Source organism: Bombina bombina, chromosome 4 (assembly GCF_027579735.1).
Source record: "Bombina bombina isolate aBomBom1 chromosome 4, aBomBom1.pri, whole genome shotgun sequence".
Lineage (NCBI taxonomy): Eukaryota > Metazoa > Chordata > Amphibia > Anura > Bombinatoridae > Bombina > Bombina bombina.
The window spans coordinates 459,413,044-459,430,688 of record NC_069502.1 but is presented as its reverse complement, the minus strand read 5'-3'; the positions used below and the strand labels follow the sequence as shown (position 1 = coordinate 459,430,688).

General features: G+C 37.6%; 1 protein-coding gene across 4 annotated transcripts in view; it reads right to left on the bottom strand.

Moving 5' to 3' along the window:
* The window catches only part of DVL3 (dishevelled segment polarity protein 3), a 569,022-nt gene that overhangs the window by 172,224 nt on the left and 379,153 nt on the right, over positions 1–17,645 (bottom strand). Inside the window, exon 1 of one of the 4 annotated variants that reach the window (XM_053710327.1) lies at positions 16,863–17,248. The exons of the other annotated variants lie outside the window; for them this stretch is intronic. Within the exon in view, the coding sequence (XP_053566302.1) occupies positions 16,863–17,004 (142 nt within the window). The 5' untranslated portion in view covers positions 17,005–17,248. Of the gene's footprint in view, positions 1–16,862; positions 17,249–17,645 lie in introns of those variants that run through there. 4 annotated transcript variants of the gene reach the window in all.

Sequence of the window (17,645 nt, the reverse complement as noted above, 5' to 3'; positions counted from 1 at the left end):
AAAATATATGTATAACTTTCCATATATTCAATGGTATTTATCTAGTCAACATAATATCTCATATCCCATTCTAAATTCATACCCAAGGGTGACCTGGTTTTCAATTTATAAATCCAAAATAGTTCTTTCCTGTCTAAGACTTTAGATATATCTCCTCCTCTATATGGGGTTCTTGCTAGGTCAATTACCTTAATTTTAATACTAGGTACATTTGTAAAGTGAAAAAGATTAAAATCTTTTGCTACAGCCGAGTCTTTGTTAAAATTCTTTATATCTCTAAGATGCTCTATGGCTCGATCCCTGAGGGTTCTAGTCGACTGTCCCACATATTGGGCTCCACAAAGTTGGCAATCCAGTAGATACACTATATAGTTGTAAGACATGTGGCATAGAAATCCATCTCAAAAAATTCACCTGTAACTTTACTACAAAACCTTTTTGTATAATCTATAGTCTCGCAAGTAAGGCAATTCGAAAGGTGTGCCCTAAAATTACCTATACCCCTGAGCCAGTTATCATTAGATTTAGTCTTAGAGTTAACTAAACTGGGGGAAAGCTTAGAAGCTAATGTAGGTGGCTTTTTGGCAACAAATCTACATTCCTTGACATAAGGCTGCAAGGCCTCGTCACCCTTCAATATATGTAAGTGCTTTTTGACAATACTGCATATAGAGTTGTATTGGGGGGAAAACTGAGTTTAAAATGCTTTGTTCATCTAAATAGTTTTTATTATTACTCCTGCTGGTATTGGCATTGTTAATTCCCATCCTAAAAACAGGTAAGCCGCTAGTATTGTCTATTTTGGGAGACTGTCCCTTGCAGTGGGGTTTCCAATCCTTTATCTCCTCAAAGGTTTTGTGTAACTCTCTATCATTATATCCTCTGGCTTTTAATCTCGCAATAAGATCATTGCCACCTTGAATATAGTTTTCTAAGGTACTGGCATTACGTCTAAGCCTAATAAATTGGCTTCTAGGGATGGATCTGACTAAATGCTGGGGATGGCATGAGGTGGCATGAAGTATGGTGTTTCCTGCCGTTTCCTTTCTGTATGTAGTGGAAATGATCTTGTGTGTGATGACATCATCATATAAGTGGAGATCTAAGAAATTCACGTCTTCGTGATGTAACTCTCCAGTAAATCTAAGATTAACATCATTTTCATTTAGTACCGTCAAAAAATCATCGAAGGGAAAATCCTCTTTTACAATAAAAAACAAAATTTATGCTTACCTGATAAATTCATTTCTCCTGTAGTGTGGTCAGTCCACGGGTCATCATTACTTCTGGGATATTATCTCCTCCCCTACAGGAAGTGCAAGAGGATTCACCCAGCAGAGCTGCTATATAGCTCCTCCCCCCTACGTCACCTCCAGTCATTCGACCAAAGGACCAACGAGAAAGGAGAAGCCGAAGGGTGTAGTGGTGACTGGAGTATAATCCAAAAAATTTTTTAGCCTGCCATAAAAAACAGGGCGGGCCGTGGACTGACCACACTACAGGAGAAATGAATTTATCAGGTAAGCATAAATTTTGTTTTCTCCTGTTAAGTGTGTTCAGTCCACGGGTCATCATTACTTCTGGGATACCAATACCAAAGCAAAAGTACACGGATGACGGGAGGGACAGGCAGGCTCTTTATACGGAGGGAACCACTGCCTGAAGAACCTTTCTCCCAAAAACAGCCTCCGAAGAAGCAAAAGTGTCAAATTTGTAAAATTTGGAAAAAGTATGAAGAGAAGACCAAGTTGCAGCCTTGCAAATCTGTTCAACAGAAGCCTCATTCTTAAAGGCCCAAGTGGAAGCCACAGCTCTAGTAGAATGAGCTGTAATTCTTTCAGGAGGCTGCTGTCCAGCAGTCTCATAGGCTAATCGTATTATGCTACGAAGCCAAAAAGAGAGAGAGGTAGCCGAAGCTTTTTGACCTCTCCTCTGACCAGAATAAACGACAAACAGGGAAGACGTTTGACGAAAATCCTTAGTTGCCTGTAGATAAAATTTCAGGGCACAGACTACATCTAGATTGTGTAGCAGACGTTCCTTCTTCGAGGAAGGATTAGGACACAAAGATGGAACAACAATCTCTTGATTGATATTCCTGTTAGTGACCACCTTAGGTAGGAACCCAGGTTTAGTACGCAGAACTACCTTGTCTGAATGAAAAATCAGATAAGGAGAATCACAATGTAAGGCAGATAACTCAGAGACTCTTCGAGCCGAGGAAATAGCCATTAAAAACAGAACTTTCCAAGATAACAACTTGATATCAACGGAATGAAGGGGTTCAAACGGAACACCCTGTAAAACATTAAGAACTAAGTTCAAACTCCATGGCGGAGCAACAGTTTTAAACACAGGCTTGATCCTAGCTAAAGCCTGACAAAAAGCTTGAACGTCCGGAACTTCTGACAGACGTTTGTGTAAAAGAATGGACAGAGCTGAAATCTGTCCCTTTAAAGAACTAGCGGATAACCCCTTTTCTAAACCTTCTTGTAGAAAAGACAATATCCTTGGAATCCTAACCTTACTCCATGAGTAACTCTTGGATTCGCACCAATATAAGTATTTACGCCATATTTTATGGTAAATCCTTCTGGTAACAGGCTTCCTAGCCTGTATTAAGGTATCAATAACTGGCTCAGAAAACCCACGTTTTGATAAAATCAAGCGTTCAATTTCCAAGCAGTCAGCTTCAGAGAAGTTAGATTTTGATGTTTGAATGGACCCTGGATCAGAAGGTCCTGTTTCAGAGGTAGAGACCAAGGCGGACAGGATGACATGTCCACTAGATCTGCATACCAAGTCCTGCGTGGCCATGCAGGTGCTATTAGAATCACTGATGCTCTCTCCTGTTTGATTCTGGCAATCAATCGAGGAAGCATCGGGAAGGGTGGAAACACATAAGCCATCCCGAAGGTCCAAGGTGCTGTTAAAGCATCTATCAGAACCGCTCCCGGATCCCTGGATCTGGACCCGTAGCGAGGAAGCTTGGCGTTCTGACGAGACGCCATGAGATCTATCTCTGGTTTGCCCCAACGTCGAAGTATCTGGGCAAAGACCTCCGGATGAAGTTCCCACTCCCCCGGATGAAAAGTCTGACGACTTAAGAAATCCGCCTCCCAGTTCTCCACTCCCGGGATGTGGATTGCAGACAGGTGGCAAGAGTGAGACTCTGCCCAGCGAATTATCTTTGATACTTCCATCATTGCTAGGGAGCTTCTTGTCCCTCCCTGATGGTTGATGTAAGCTACAGTCGTGATGTTGTCCGACTGAAACCTGATGAACCCCCGAGTTGTTAACTGGGGCCAAGCCAGAAGGGCATTGAGAACTGCTCTCAATTCCAGAATGTTTATTGGAAGGAGACTCTCCTCCTGATTCCATAGTCCCTGAGCCTTCAGAGAATTCCAGACAGCACCCCAACCTAGAAGGCTGGCGTCTGTTGTTACAATTGTCCAGTCTGGCCTGCTGAATGGCATTCCCCTGGACAGGTGTGGCCGATAAAGCCACCATAGAAGAGAATTTCTGGTCTCTTGATTCAGATTCAGAGTGGGGGACAAATCTGAGTAATCCCCATTCCACTGACTTAGCATGCACAATTGCAGCGGTCTGAGATGTAGGCGTGCAAAAGGTACTATGTCCATTGCCGCTACCATTAAGCCGATCACCTCCATGCATTGAGCTACTGACGGGTGTTGAATGGAATGAAGGACCCGGCATGCATTTTGAAGCTTTGTTAACCTGTCTTCTGTCAGGTAAATCTTCATTTCTACAGAATCTATCAGAGTCCCCAAGAAGGGAACTCTTGTGAGAGGAAAGAGAGAACTCTTCTTTTCGTTCACCTTCCATCCATGCGACCTTAGAAATGCCAGTACTAACTCTGTATGAGACTTGGCAGTTTGAAAGCTTGAAGCTTGTATCAGAATGTCGTCTAGGTACGGAGCTACCAAAATTCCTCGCGGTCTTAGTACCGCCAGAAGAGTACCCAGAACCTTTGTGAAGATTCTTGGAGCTGTAGCCAATCCGAATGGAAGAGCTACAAACTGGTAATGCCTGTCTAGAAAGGCAAACCTTAGATACCGGTAATGATTTCTGTGAATCGGTATGTGAAGGTAAGCATCCTTTAAATCCACTGTGGTCATGTACTGACCCTCTTGGATCATGGGCAAAATTGTTCGAATCGTTTCCATCTTGAACGATGGAACTCTTAGGAATTTGTTTAGGATCTTTAAATCCAAGATTGGCCTGAAAGTTCCCTCTTTTTTGGGAACTACAAAGAGATTTGAGTAAAACCCTTGTCCTTGTTCCGACCGCGGAACTGGATGGATCACTCCCATTAATAAAAGATCTTGTACGCAGCGTAGAAACGCTTCTTTCTTTATTTGGTTTGTTGACAACCTTGACAGATGAAATCTCCCTCTTGGGGGAGAGGATTTGAAGTCCAGAAGGTATCCCTGAGATATGATCTCTAACGCCCAGGGATCCTGAACATCTCTTGCCCAAGCCTGGGCGAAGAGAGAAAGTCTGCCCCCTACTAGATCCGGTCCCGGATCGGGGGCCCTCGATTCATGCTGTCTTAGGGGCAGCAGCAGGTTTCCTGGCCTGCTTGCCCTTGTTCCAGGACTGGTTAGGTTTCCAGCCTTGTCTGTAGCGAGCAACAGCTCCTTCCTGTTTTGGTGCAGAGGAAGTTGATGCTGTTCCTGCTTTAAAATTACGAAAGGAACGAAAATTAGACTGTCTAGCCCTAGGTTTGGCTTTGTCCTGAGGCAGGGCATGGCCTTTACCTCCTGTAATGTCAGCGATAATCTCCTTCAAACCGGGCCCGAATAAGGTCTGCCCTTTGAAAGGTATATTAAGCAATTTCGATTTAGAAGTAACATCAGCTGACCAGGATTTTAGCCACAGCGCTCTGCGTGCCTGAATGGCAAATCCGGAATTCTTAGCCGTAAGTTTAGTTAAATGTACTACGGCATCTGAAATAAATGAGTTAGCTAACTTAAGGGTTCTAAGTTTGAGTGTAATCTCATCTAGTGTAGATGATTCAAGTGTCTCTTCCAGAGACTCAAACCAAAATGCTGCTGCAGCCGTGACAGGCGCAATACATGCAAGAGGTTGTAATATAAAACCTTGTTGAACAAACATTTTCTTAAGGTAACCCTCTAATTTTTTATCCATTGGATCTGAAAAGGCACAGCTATCCTCCACCGGGATAGTGGTACGCTTAGCTAAAGTAGAAACTGCTCCCTCCACCTTAGGGACCGTTTGCCATAAGTCCCGTGTGGTGGCGTCTATTGGAAACATTTTTCTAAATATCGGAGGAGGTGAGAACGGCACACCGGGCCTATCCCACTCCTTAGTAACAATTTCAGTAAGTCTCTTAGGTATAGGAAAAACATCAGTACTCGCCGGTACCGCAAAATATTTATCCAACCTACACATTTTCTCTGGTATTGCAACTGTGTTACAATCATTCAGAGCCGCTAACACCTCCCCTAGTAATACACGGAGGTTTTCCAGCTTAAATTTAAAATTTGAAATATCTGAATCCAGTCTGTTTGGATCAGAACCGTCACCCACAGAATGAAGTTCTCCGTCCTCATGTTCTGCCGCCTGTGACGCAGTGTCTGACATGGCCCTAATATTATCAGCGCACTCTGTTCTCACCCCAGAGTGATCACGCTTGCCTCTAAGTTCTGGTAATTTAGCCAAAACTTCAGTCATAACAGTAGCCATATCCTGTAATGTGATTTGAAATGGCCGCCCAGATGTACTCAGCGCTACAATATCACGCACCTCCCGAACGGGAGATGCAGGTACTGACACGTGAGGCGAGTTAGTCGGCATAACTCTCCCCTCGTTGTCTGGTGAAATATGTTCAATTTGTACAGATTGACTTTTATTTAAAGTAGCATCAATACAGTTAGTACATAAATTTCTATTGGGCTCCACTTTGGCATTAGCACATATAGCACATGTATCTTCCTCTGAATCAGACATGTTTAACACACTAGCAATTAACTAGCAACTTGGAAATGCTTTTTCAAGTAATTTACAATAATATGAAAACGAACTGTGCCTATAAGAAGCACAGAAAAAATTATGACAGTTGAAAATAATTAAGTTATAGCATCAAATCTTTGTAAGAAATATACAATTTTAGCAAAGGATTGTTCCCATTAGCAAAGGATAACTAACCCTGGCAGCAGAAAAAATACACAAATAAACGTTTTTTATCACAGTCAACTACACTCTTCACAGCTCTGCTGTGATGATTACCTCCCTCAAAAAAGGCTTTGGAGATCCCTGAGTTCTGTAGAGATGAACCGGATCATGCAGGAAGAAAATGAACCTCTGACTGAGTTTTTTGATACGTAGTAAAAGCGCCAAAAATGGCCCCTCCCCCTCACACATAACAGTGAGAGAGATCAGTGAACTGCTTTAATTTAAACAAAACTATTGCCAAGTGGAAAAAATAGTGCCCAAAACATTTTTTCACCCAGTACCTCAGAGAAATAAACGTTTTTACATGCCAGCAAAAAAACGTTTAACCTCAATAAATTAATTGTTATTTAAAACCTATTGCAAGTCCCTGCAAATTAGGTTAAGTCTATGCATACAGTATAAATCCAGTGAAGAACCATTCCCCAGAATACTGAAGTGTAAAATATACATACATGACAGCCTGATACCAGCTACATCTACTGCATTTAAGGCTGAGTTTACATTATAACGGTATGGCAGGATTTTCTCATCAATTCCATGTCAGAAAATAACAAACTGCTACATACCTCTTTGCAGATTAATCTGCCCGCTGTCCCCTGATCTGAAGTTTACCTCTCCTCAGATGGCCGAGAAACAGCAATATGATCTTAACTACTCCGGCTAAAATCATAGAAAAAACTCAGGTAGATTCTTCTTCAAATTCTACCAGAGAATGAATAACACACTCCGGTGCTATTACAAAATAACAAACTTTTGATTGAAGGTAATAAACTAATTAAATCACCACAGTCCTCTCACACATCCTATCTATTCGTTGGGTGCAAGAGAATGACTGGAGGTGACGTAGGGGGGAGGAGCTATATAGCAGCTCTGCTGGGTGAATCCTCTTGCACTTCCTGTAGGGGAGGAGATAATATCCCAGAAGTAATGATGACCCGTGGACTGACCACACTTAACAGGAGAAATAAGATCATCTATATACCTCATGTACAATAGGATGCCGGACCTGAAAGGTTCCTGTAGGTCATAGATGTGTTGGAGCTCCCACTTACCCTTTGAGGAGATAAAGGATTGGAAACCTCACTGCAGGGGACAGTCTGCCAAAATAGACAATACTAGCGGCTTACCTGCTTTTAGGATGGGAATTAACAATGCCAATACCAGCAGGAGTAATAATAAAAACTATTTAGATGAACGAAGCATTGTCTTTTCAACTCAGTTTTCTCCCCAATACAACTCTATATGCAGTATTGTCAAAAAGCACTTACATATATTGAAGGGCGACGAGGCCTTGCAGCCTTATGTCAAGGAATGTAGATTTGTTGCCAAAATGCCACCTACATTAGCTTCTAAGCTTTCCCCCAGTTTAGTTAACTCTAAGACTAAATCTAACGATAACTGGCTCAGGGGTATAGGTAATTTTAGGGCACACCTTTTGAATTGCCTTACTTGCGAGACTATGGATTATACAAAAAGGTTTTGTAGTAAAGTTACAGGTGAATTTTTTGAGATGGATTTCTATGCCACATGTCTTACAACTATATAGTGTATCTACTGGATTGCCAACTTTGTGGAGCCCAATATGTGGGACAGTCGACTAGAACCCTCAGGGATCGAGCCAGAGAGCATCTTAGAGATATAAAGAATTTTAACAAAGACTCGGCTGTAGCAAAAGATTTTAATCTTTTTCACTTTACAAATGTACCTAGTATTAAAATTAAGGTAATTGACCTAGCAAGAACCCCATATAGAGGTGGAGATATATCTAAAGTCTTAGACAGGAAAGAACTATTTTGGATTTATAAATTGAAAACCAGGTCACCCTTGGGTATGAATTTAGAATGGGATATGAGATATTATGTTGACTAGATAAATACCATTGAATATATGGAAAGTTATACATATATTTTCATATTATTATATATTTTAACATATATTCCTAGCTACATTATCAATTTCCTCCTTATAGTTTCTACATCATAGTTATTCATTTCTGTTTCATGAATACCTCGATAATCCCATTGTGATAATCTATTGTTGTATTTTTACACACTAATGTTTATAAATGTGCATGTATGTGGGTATATATATTTTTATACTTTTTTACACACATAGATATATAGATTTTACTTCATTAATGGGGTCAATCTCTAGATTCTAAGTATCTACCTATTTATTTATTTATATATTAATATTATCTATTAACTTACGGCATATTGGTATCATATCAATGAGTTTTGTTTGAATTAACTGAGTTTATTATTTTTAATTCTCGCATGCATTTATTTTCAGAAATTATGCCATTTGTATATAATAGTTCATATAAGATCTGTGGTTAGGTTACTTACATTGCCATTGTCTCATGAAATACAATCTCTTATTTTTTGTGGTTTCATATTGCAATCATGCTCATATAATCTTATATGAATTTATTTATGTCTATATTAATATTTATATTGATTTTCATAACCTATAGATTGTACTCTGTGACACTTTATTTCCAATAGAATTGCTGCTATTTCCATCTGTTTTTGGTTCTTGTTTTTTGTATTATGCATTTTGTTTTCGTAATTCATTCTTTAATAACGTTTATTTATACACTTATATTTCATACTTCAATATATTGATATTATGTTATTATTTTTTACCAACATTATGTGCCAGGTATTGCCTCTCATTCGCAAGTATACTGAATATGTTTTTAATATGATCTGTTGTATTTATTGTGGCCACATACTCTACTAATTAATTAGATGTCTGTGTGATACCTATCAATTGCATCACCTAAACAGACTAAACATTCCATTGGTGTGCTACCACTTTAAATACAACAGCTGTCATTACTTGTATTCAGCATCTATGATTAAGCGCAAGTTTGCGTGAAACATGTAAGATCGCCGTTTCCTTCCATTGTTTGTTGTGTCTTTTTTTCACTAATATGTGTATTTTTTATTGGAATAAATAACCTTTTTTCTGTTGCTCAGTAGCCATCCGTTTTTAATTCAATTGCCTTTGCGGTAGTCCTCCGCTTTTTTGGTTGGCTCCACACACCCCTTTTTCTTTGAGTTGGTCTGCTCTACCCCTCTTCCCTCTACCCGGCGGAAGCTTACTGCAGCAGCACTTCTCTTTCTACAGCGCAATACAGAACTGCATGATATGAGAGTTTTGTTTCAGTATTATAGCATTTAAAGGGACAGTATACACTCATTTTCATATAATTGGATTTAATAGACACTAATATAAAGAATAAGATGCACAGATACCGATATAAAAATCCAGTATAAAATGGTTTAAAAACGTACTTAGAAGCTTTCAGTTTAGCTCTGTTGAAAAGGCAGTTGGAAAGCCCACTGCAAGTGGGAAATAAGACACTCCCCCCTCCCCCTTCTTTTGCATATGAAAAGACCCTTTACACAAACAGCAGCAAGCTGGAGAAGGTAGCTGACGGTATTCAAATAAAACTTTGGGGCTTGGTTAGGAGTCTGAAAATCAGGGCAATGTTCTTTAAAAATAAGCAAAATTATACATTTTTTAAAAAAACAAAAAACTTTATGGCCTTTATAAATAGATCATCTACAAAACATTTATGCAAAGAAAAAATGAGTGCATAATGTCCCTTTAAGCTTTGCACTCTCATTTGTATTTTAATACATTTAGATTTAGCTAAATTTATTTCTGTGTAGCTTTTACAAGTTTCATTGCACCTTGAATTTGCTGCATTGCAAACCAGTGTTAATTTTGACAGCAAATTTTAGTCCTAGTCTTTTGACTAAAATGCCTTTTTTAGTTTAAGTCATATTTTAGTCATCTGAACTAGGGCTGCAACTAACGATTATTTTCATAATCGATTAATCGGCCGATTATTTTTTCGATTAATCGACTAATCGGATAAAAGGAGAATCAATAATAGTTTTCTATGTTTTAAATAAAATCCACATAATGAGTGTTACAAATATAAACTTCAGACTAAAACTTTACATTAACACAACCGTTTCTTCAATTTTTAAGCAGCAGAGCACAGTTTTATAATTAAACAAAAACAAACCACAAACTGTTTGAAAAGAGGTAGAACTAGAAAGTAAGACTATCACTGTTAATAACATTCTGTTATTCACTCTTTCAGAAACTTTGCATTGAAAAGCAAAAATCTCAACATGTCCACATGCTTCTGGCTAAGGCTGGTTCTCTGTTTGCAGCTATATTTCCTGCAGCAGAGAAAATGCTGTTGAGGTGTATAAGTAGTCTTTTGGCCAATTTCACCAAAGTGGGATATTTATCTTTGTTAGCTCTTCACCAAAGTGTTTTCTACCTTGGCAAGGGGCCTCTGAATAAAGTAACCCTTGACTTCATTCTAACATAAACATATCTTGAATATTTATATGCAATGGTAAATAACCAGCTATAAGGTTAGGGGGAATATCTAGTCCGCTCTAAAAATAATGAATATATACTTTTAAAGGTTGAATCTGGTACATATCACAATGTATTAAAAAAATAAAAAACAAAATCAAAAGTGCTAAGGTCTGTATATCAATAACAGGACAAAGCCTTACACATTTATTTATACAGTACATATAATCAGCAATAGCAAGCAATACGCTAATAATTGTGCAAACAGATAATAGTGCACATCAATTTAAATAACTCCCATAAATCTAGGGGCAAGGTGTAAATAACAAGCTCAGCACTATATCATGAAAAGCATAGTTCCATATCACCAGATTTAATATAAACAATCCAAATGATGACTATTATATCTGGGTTGCACATAAGCCAGGGGTAGTTGTAAATGTATACTGTCCTGAAAAAGTGAAAAGTAGACGTCTGTAGACGTCCTTTAGGCTAAGGACATAACCATAAAACACAATCATATATGGAGGAGTTCATTGGAGTGAAGCATCTGGTCTTGTGCACAGACCAACTAATTGCAAACCGATTAATCGATTATGAGATTCGTTGACAACTATTTTCATAATCGATTATTATCGATTATGACGATTAGTTGTTGCAGCTCTAATCTGAACTGTTTTAGTTGACTAAATTTCAAGTAGATTTTAGTCGACTAAATCTCCAATAGATTTTAGTCGACTAAAATCTAATTGGTTTTGTTAAACTGTAATGCATAATAATGCATATTTTTACTAAACATTTCTCTAGAACATCCAAACTCATTATATACTCCTGGAGTAAAGGTTTATTAACCTGTTTGTTTTATATATGGTATTAAAGGGCCAGTAAACCAAGAAAATAATGTTATATAATTCTGCACATAGTGCAGAATTATATAACATTAGCTTAGCGCCAGGTTTTTAAAGCAAATTTTTTGATAGATATTTAGCGAAGAAAACAGAACACCGCTCCTGGCTCTACTGAGCGGGTCTGTTTTCTTCTCATAAGCGCATCTGGGCACGCTGTCTAATCACAGCCGGCCCAATCGTGCTATTAAACTCAATGTAGCTCCCTCCCACTACCAGACCAGAGCGGGAGCGAGCTACATTGATTTTAATAGCGCGATTGGGCGCGCTATGACTAGACAGCGTGCCTGCGATGCGCTTAGCAGAAGAAAATAGACCCGCTCACTAGAGCCAGGAGCGGCGTTCTGTTTTCTTTGCTAAATAACTAACAATTTGCTTTAGAAACCTGGCGCTAAGCTAATGTTATATAATTCTGCACTATGTGCAGAATTATATAACATTATTTGCTAGGTTTACTGGCCCTTTAAGGTTTGAACATGCAATACAGATTTAACAGATGTGATATATAATGTTTCTTTATCTTAAAATGAAATAAAACCAAGTTTCATAAATAAACAACAAGATAACAAATTGCAAATTTTGATTTAGTTTAGTCTTTTGACTAAAATGTCATTTTGATTTAGTTTTAGTCATAGGGGCCGAATTATCAAGATCCAAATGGGCTGCTGCTCCATAACTGGTCCACTGCCTCTGAGGTTGCGGTCTGCAATCAGCACGATCCTATACGCAGGCTGAATGACACCCCCTGCTAGCGGCCGATTGGCCGGGAATCTGCAGGGGGCGGCACTGCTCAAGCAGTTCTGGTGAACTGTTTGTGCAATGTTAAATTCAGCGATGTCTACAGCGTATCATGTCGGACAAACATTGATAAATCGGCCCCATAGTCTTTTGACTAAAATGCCATTTTAGTCATATTTTAGTCATCAGAATATTAGTTTTAGCCTTGTTTTAGTCGACGAAATTAACACTGTTGCAAACTAAAACTAACAGTTTCAGAAAGTGGGAAGGACAGGACAGTTCCCTTTAAACAAGCTGGTCTTACTGATTTGTCTCGCCAGCTGTATGCAGATGAAGTTTGCTCAAAATTCACAATACACTTAAACTAACAGAAAAGTAATATTTACTAAAATATAGACAAAAGCAAGTTAAATTGTAGTGAAAACATTTCAGTTTGATTTGGAATTGATGCAAATGGAGCCTTTATATCAGCCCCATTTACATTCTCTCTCCCATATGAAATGTTGTATCCCAGAGAGCTTCATTACTTTCTATGGAAGGTATCTCTCACCTCTCTGGGATTCCCAGGTTCCTCCCATTCTCATTGAAAATTCAGTGAATTCTGCCTCTGTAAAGCCAGCACTATAATCTCTTTCCAGATTAGAAAATGTTTTATTATCTGGCCCATAGAACGTAATGACGCACTCTAGGAAACTGAAGCGGTCGGTTTTTTAGTTTTAATTTAAATAAAAGACATGCAAAGTGCAATCTGATTTGTAAAAGATACACGCAAATATAAAAAATTTGAGCCTCATTTGTTAAAGTTACACAGAAACTGTGAAGGCATAATCAGAAAAAAACACAATCCTAAATACACTGCTGTATACAAAATAAAATACAAAATAGAAAGTGCAGAGTTTAAATGTAATAAAATTTAATCTGAAGAGTGAAGTGATATAAAACAGAAAACTATATTGAGTTTAAAAAGTGAAAAAATATTGATGATTAAAAAAATTATAAAAAATAAAATAAAATACTGCAGAGACATTTACATATAAATATTAGACTACAAATGTAGTAAATACACTAGTGTCAAACAAATATAAGCTAGGGAGATTTCGATACAGACATATTAGTACAATAAAAGTGCAATTTAACTTTTCAGTTAAAAAAAAGTTAAGACATATATACATAAAGTTACCAGTGGCAGGATTACCACCATGTAATGGTACTCTAATTAGTGCCTTCCAACAAAAACACAAAGTCAGCACACAGGTCACACTAAATACAAATTTGCATGTCTGCAATCTTTCCCCAATTGTCTTTGAGTTTACAAATTATACCAAGGTATAATTAGCTTGTCGTTACCAAATATACACTTGTAACAACAGAAAAACCCATTCCACACAAACCCCCAAAACCTGAAGAATGTCTGCAAACCAGTTCTGTGATTAAAAGGCGGTAAAATTAAATTGGTAATTGAAACACAAACATAAAACAAGAGAATAAAGCCTTGAGTTTGTGTTGTATGTACTATAAAGTGTTAATGTGTATGCTTTGTCCCACTGTGAGTATTTATAGTCTCTTTATGTAGGGAATGTTTTCAAGCATTTGGATTTACTTAGCAAAAACTGCTTGCACCTTACTTTTTCCATATTGATCCAAGAGACCATAAGGTCATAAACCGATTTCTGCTAATGTTTAAACTAATGAAAAAAAAAATTGAAAGTATGAACATTAAAGAGATGTGCATGGGTGCATTTCAGTTTTGAATAGAAGCATTTCTGCAGTATACGACTATTGGCAAAAAGGATTCTAGGTAAAGCTATTGCCGTTTCAGTGGCATATGCACATATGATGTGCATGCCCTGTGCATCAGCATTAAAACACTATGGTGGCTATATACATATGCTACTCCTGATTGGCTCGCTAGCTGTGTCCTGCAATACATTGTGGCACCTGTTGCAGGGATTAAAGACCTAATTTGCTATTTAAATGGTAAAATGCTATAACAAATTCAGTGCAGAGAAGGGAGTAAGTAATGCAGCAATGGCAGAATGTTTAAATATAAATGTATGGGCTTATATACATATATATTTAAGTGTTAATATGTGTATATACACATATTAACACAAATATATATTTATGCATATAAACAAATATATTTACTGTGAACATACAGTTCCTATAGACAACAATGTAAAGGCACTTTATGCTGCCATCTTTATTTTTTAAAATACACTACACATTATTTTGGGGGCATTTGGGGCAGATTTATAAAATTAACTAGAGATCTGATCTCTGGTTAATTTTATAAGCGCTAATTGCTACCGCAAGCATGTAATGGCAGAGTAATAATCATGTGCCCGCAAACTGGCAAATTTGACCATTTTTGGGTGTGCGTTAATTTATCGCTCCACTTAATAATCTAAGCCATAATTCTTTTTGCAAAACTAGGAACTTGTGTCTGCAGAAATAACATGCCTATTCTTTAGAGTAAAAATGTTATAAAATACAGAGTTGAGAAATAGACCTTAAAAGGGACAAAATCATGAAAGAAAACTTTTGGATGTCAGAAAATACAATTTTCAGATTTATTTCTATTGGTATCCTTTGTTGAAGGAGAACATTTCTCTACTGGGGCCTAGCTGAACACATTGGGCGAGCCTGTGACAATCAGCTAGCTCACAGTAGTGCATTGCTTCTGTGCCTACCTACGTATGCTTTTCAACAACAGATACCAAGAGAATGAAGCAAATTAGATAAGAGAAGTAAATGGAACAATGCATGTTTTTTCTGAATCATGAAAGTTTAATTTTGACTTTACTGTCCATTTAATGCCATTGTTCCCCTGCAAATCTATGTACACAGAATCAACCTATACAAAGGTTCAAGAACTCACTGAATAGAGGATTGTTTGGAGTAGAATAGATCTGCACAAGAACCTAAGTGTGAGGAGGGAGGGGCAAGCATTACAAATGAAATATAGTGTTATTGTTTAAGTTATATAAAAGTATTTAAATTGTTATTATTAAGGTAATCATTATGTTTCTCTTTCCAATAAAGTACAGCTGAAAAGTTGATCATATTATGAATGATTAACCTATTAAACTGGAGATAGTTCCCCCTGCCAATAATTTCATTATTTTCAATGATCTAGCTATGCATATCTAATTATATATAACCAAATCAGTTATGGTCTGCTATAACTGGAACAACTATCTGAAAACCTATTCGAAAAATAAAAAACCATGATTTAAATAGTTTCAAATTGGTCTTTTATGTCTAGTGGTTTAAATCTATTTTATTTAAATCAAATCCACCGTCAGTAACCAAATGTGTTTCTTCGCAAGAACCGCCTCATTTTTCCACCCCTGACTATATACTAGCATATATTTTATATTTAAGCACACATTTCCAATATTCTCTTTCATATGTAAAGTGCTTATTGAAAGTATGTATTGTTGTGTTGGCAATAAAGCAAAATTAATTTGTGTAGCAGCACACAAAAAGGTACGCTTTAACAAGCCTAATCCCTTTCTCAACATGCACTATTTAGTAAAAGGGGTCTAGGACTCCTTAAAAGAAAAATTGGTTTCTCAATTTATATTTTTAAGATTAATATCTCAACAAGTAATGTCTTATCTTAATCCACATCCTGCTGAGCTCAATGTAAAATATACATTTTTGTAAATTAATATACCTGTTGTAGAAAAAAAACTAACTTTTTGTTTTGTATGATTAAGAGAAGTGTCATTACACAAACAATAGAGCAGTGGGAGTTGTCCTGATCAGTCCAATGGGATGCGTAACACATTAATTTGCACTTCCTTTTAGGGAAGGAACATTAAAGGGACAGGAAACCTCAAAGTTTTCATTCATGATTTGTATAGGACATACAATTTTAAAACAACTTTCCAATTTACTTTTATTATTACTATTATCAAATTTGTTTAATTATCTTGATATCTTTTCTGAAGGAACAGCACTGCACAACACAGTCATTGGTTGCACACTCCAGTAAACCATTTATAAACCATTTATTTCAGAAAAGGTAACCTAAGTTACAATATGGCAGCACCCACTGCTTTATGGTTAATTAACTTTACCCTTATTTTATTAATATTTTAATAACTAATATAATTGTTAAAAAAAACATGTACAAATTATTCTCAGGCTAATCTTTGCAATGCTTTATCCCTTTAATATCCATTCTAACTGCTTTAACTCCACCTTTTACCATGAAACAATATTTAACACGTTTAAACATTGTTTTTCATATAAATATTATATATCATCTTTGTTTAATCTTTCTTTAAGAATCACACAAGAAATCAGAGGTAGCTGAGATGCACATGAGCAGAGGTACAATTGGGCAGTAGCAATGGACAAGGGCAGCTTTCTCACTGACATCTGATCTATAACGATGAATTCCCAAGCAACTCAAATAACCGGTTTAGCCAAATAAGTGAGACTATTGAAGCAGGGTACACAGTAAGAGACAGGAAAGCACACATAACTACCTACTACTACTTAACACATTTATATTATATATGCACATATTAGAACACACAGTCTCAACATATTCCACTTGTAATTACACCAGTTTATGCCAGAGAATAAAGTAAACTGACTTGATACAGTGATTTGAGCTTTTAACAGAACACTCACAGTGTCTGCTCCGCTGGTCTGGTCCTGGGTACCATAAGTCAGAGTGCAAGGTGAGGGGGAATCTGTCCAATTGTGGTGCTTTCTGTACCCTGGTTTCAGAGTTACTCCTCTCCCTGCTTCCAAAGCAAAGAAGCACAACCATCCTGGAGCTCAGCTTCACTTCCACCAGGGCAATGTCCAGGAGAATGGGAAATAATACGCTCACTGACTAGTGCCACAACACAAAAAAATAAAAAAACCTGGAACACAATCTGCCCATGGCTCCTTTAGCAATCTCCTTACAGACACTGCCGGCTGCTGTGCTCATTTAATATTTAGTTGTCAAGGTCTGTTTACTGATAATGGAGGATTCCATGTACACACCTGAAGCCACCTCTGTTTCCCTAATACAGTCTCTTTCCTTTTGGCATAGAAGACCCCTCCTCCTCTCCCACGCTTCTAGTGTACAAAAGAGCAGGGTGGAGAGAGTCTCTGAGCAACAAACCCAAAACAATTCATCTACCTCCAGGGTGTAGGCAGCATTATGCAATACATATACCTGTATCACATGTACAGCAGCAGTAAGGAAGGCACAACACGAAGGGGGGTGAAAGGACGGGGGGGCTCTCGTTATTCTCAGCTTTGTATTTCATGGTGTATAATAATTATACAGCTGGCACAGTCACAGATCATGGGACAAACAAAATAATCATTCTACGCAGCTCTGAAAAGGAACAGTGCATTGTATGCTGCTGACCAGGAGTCTTTATCTTAATGCTTATTAGAGACATGCTAACCACTATA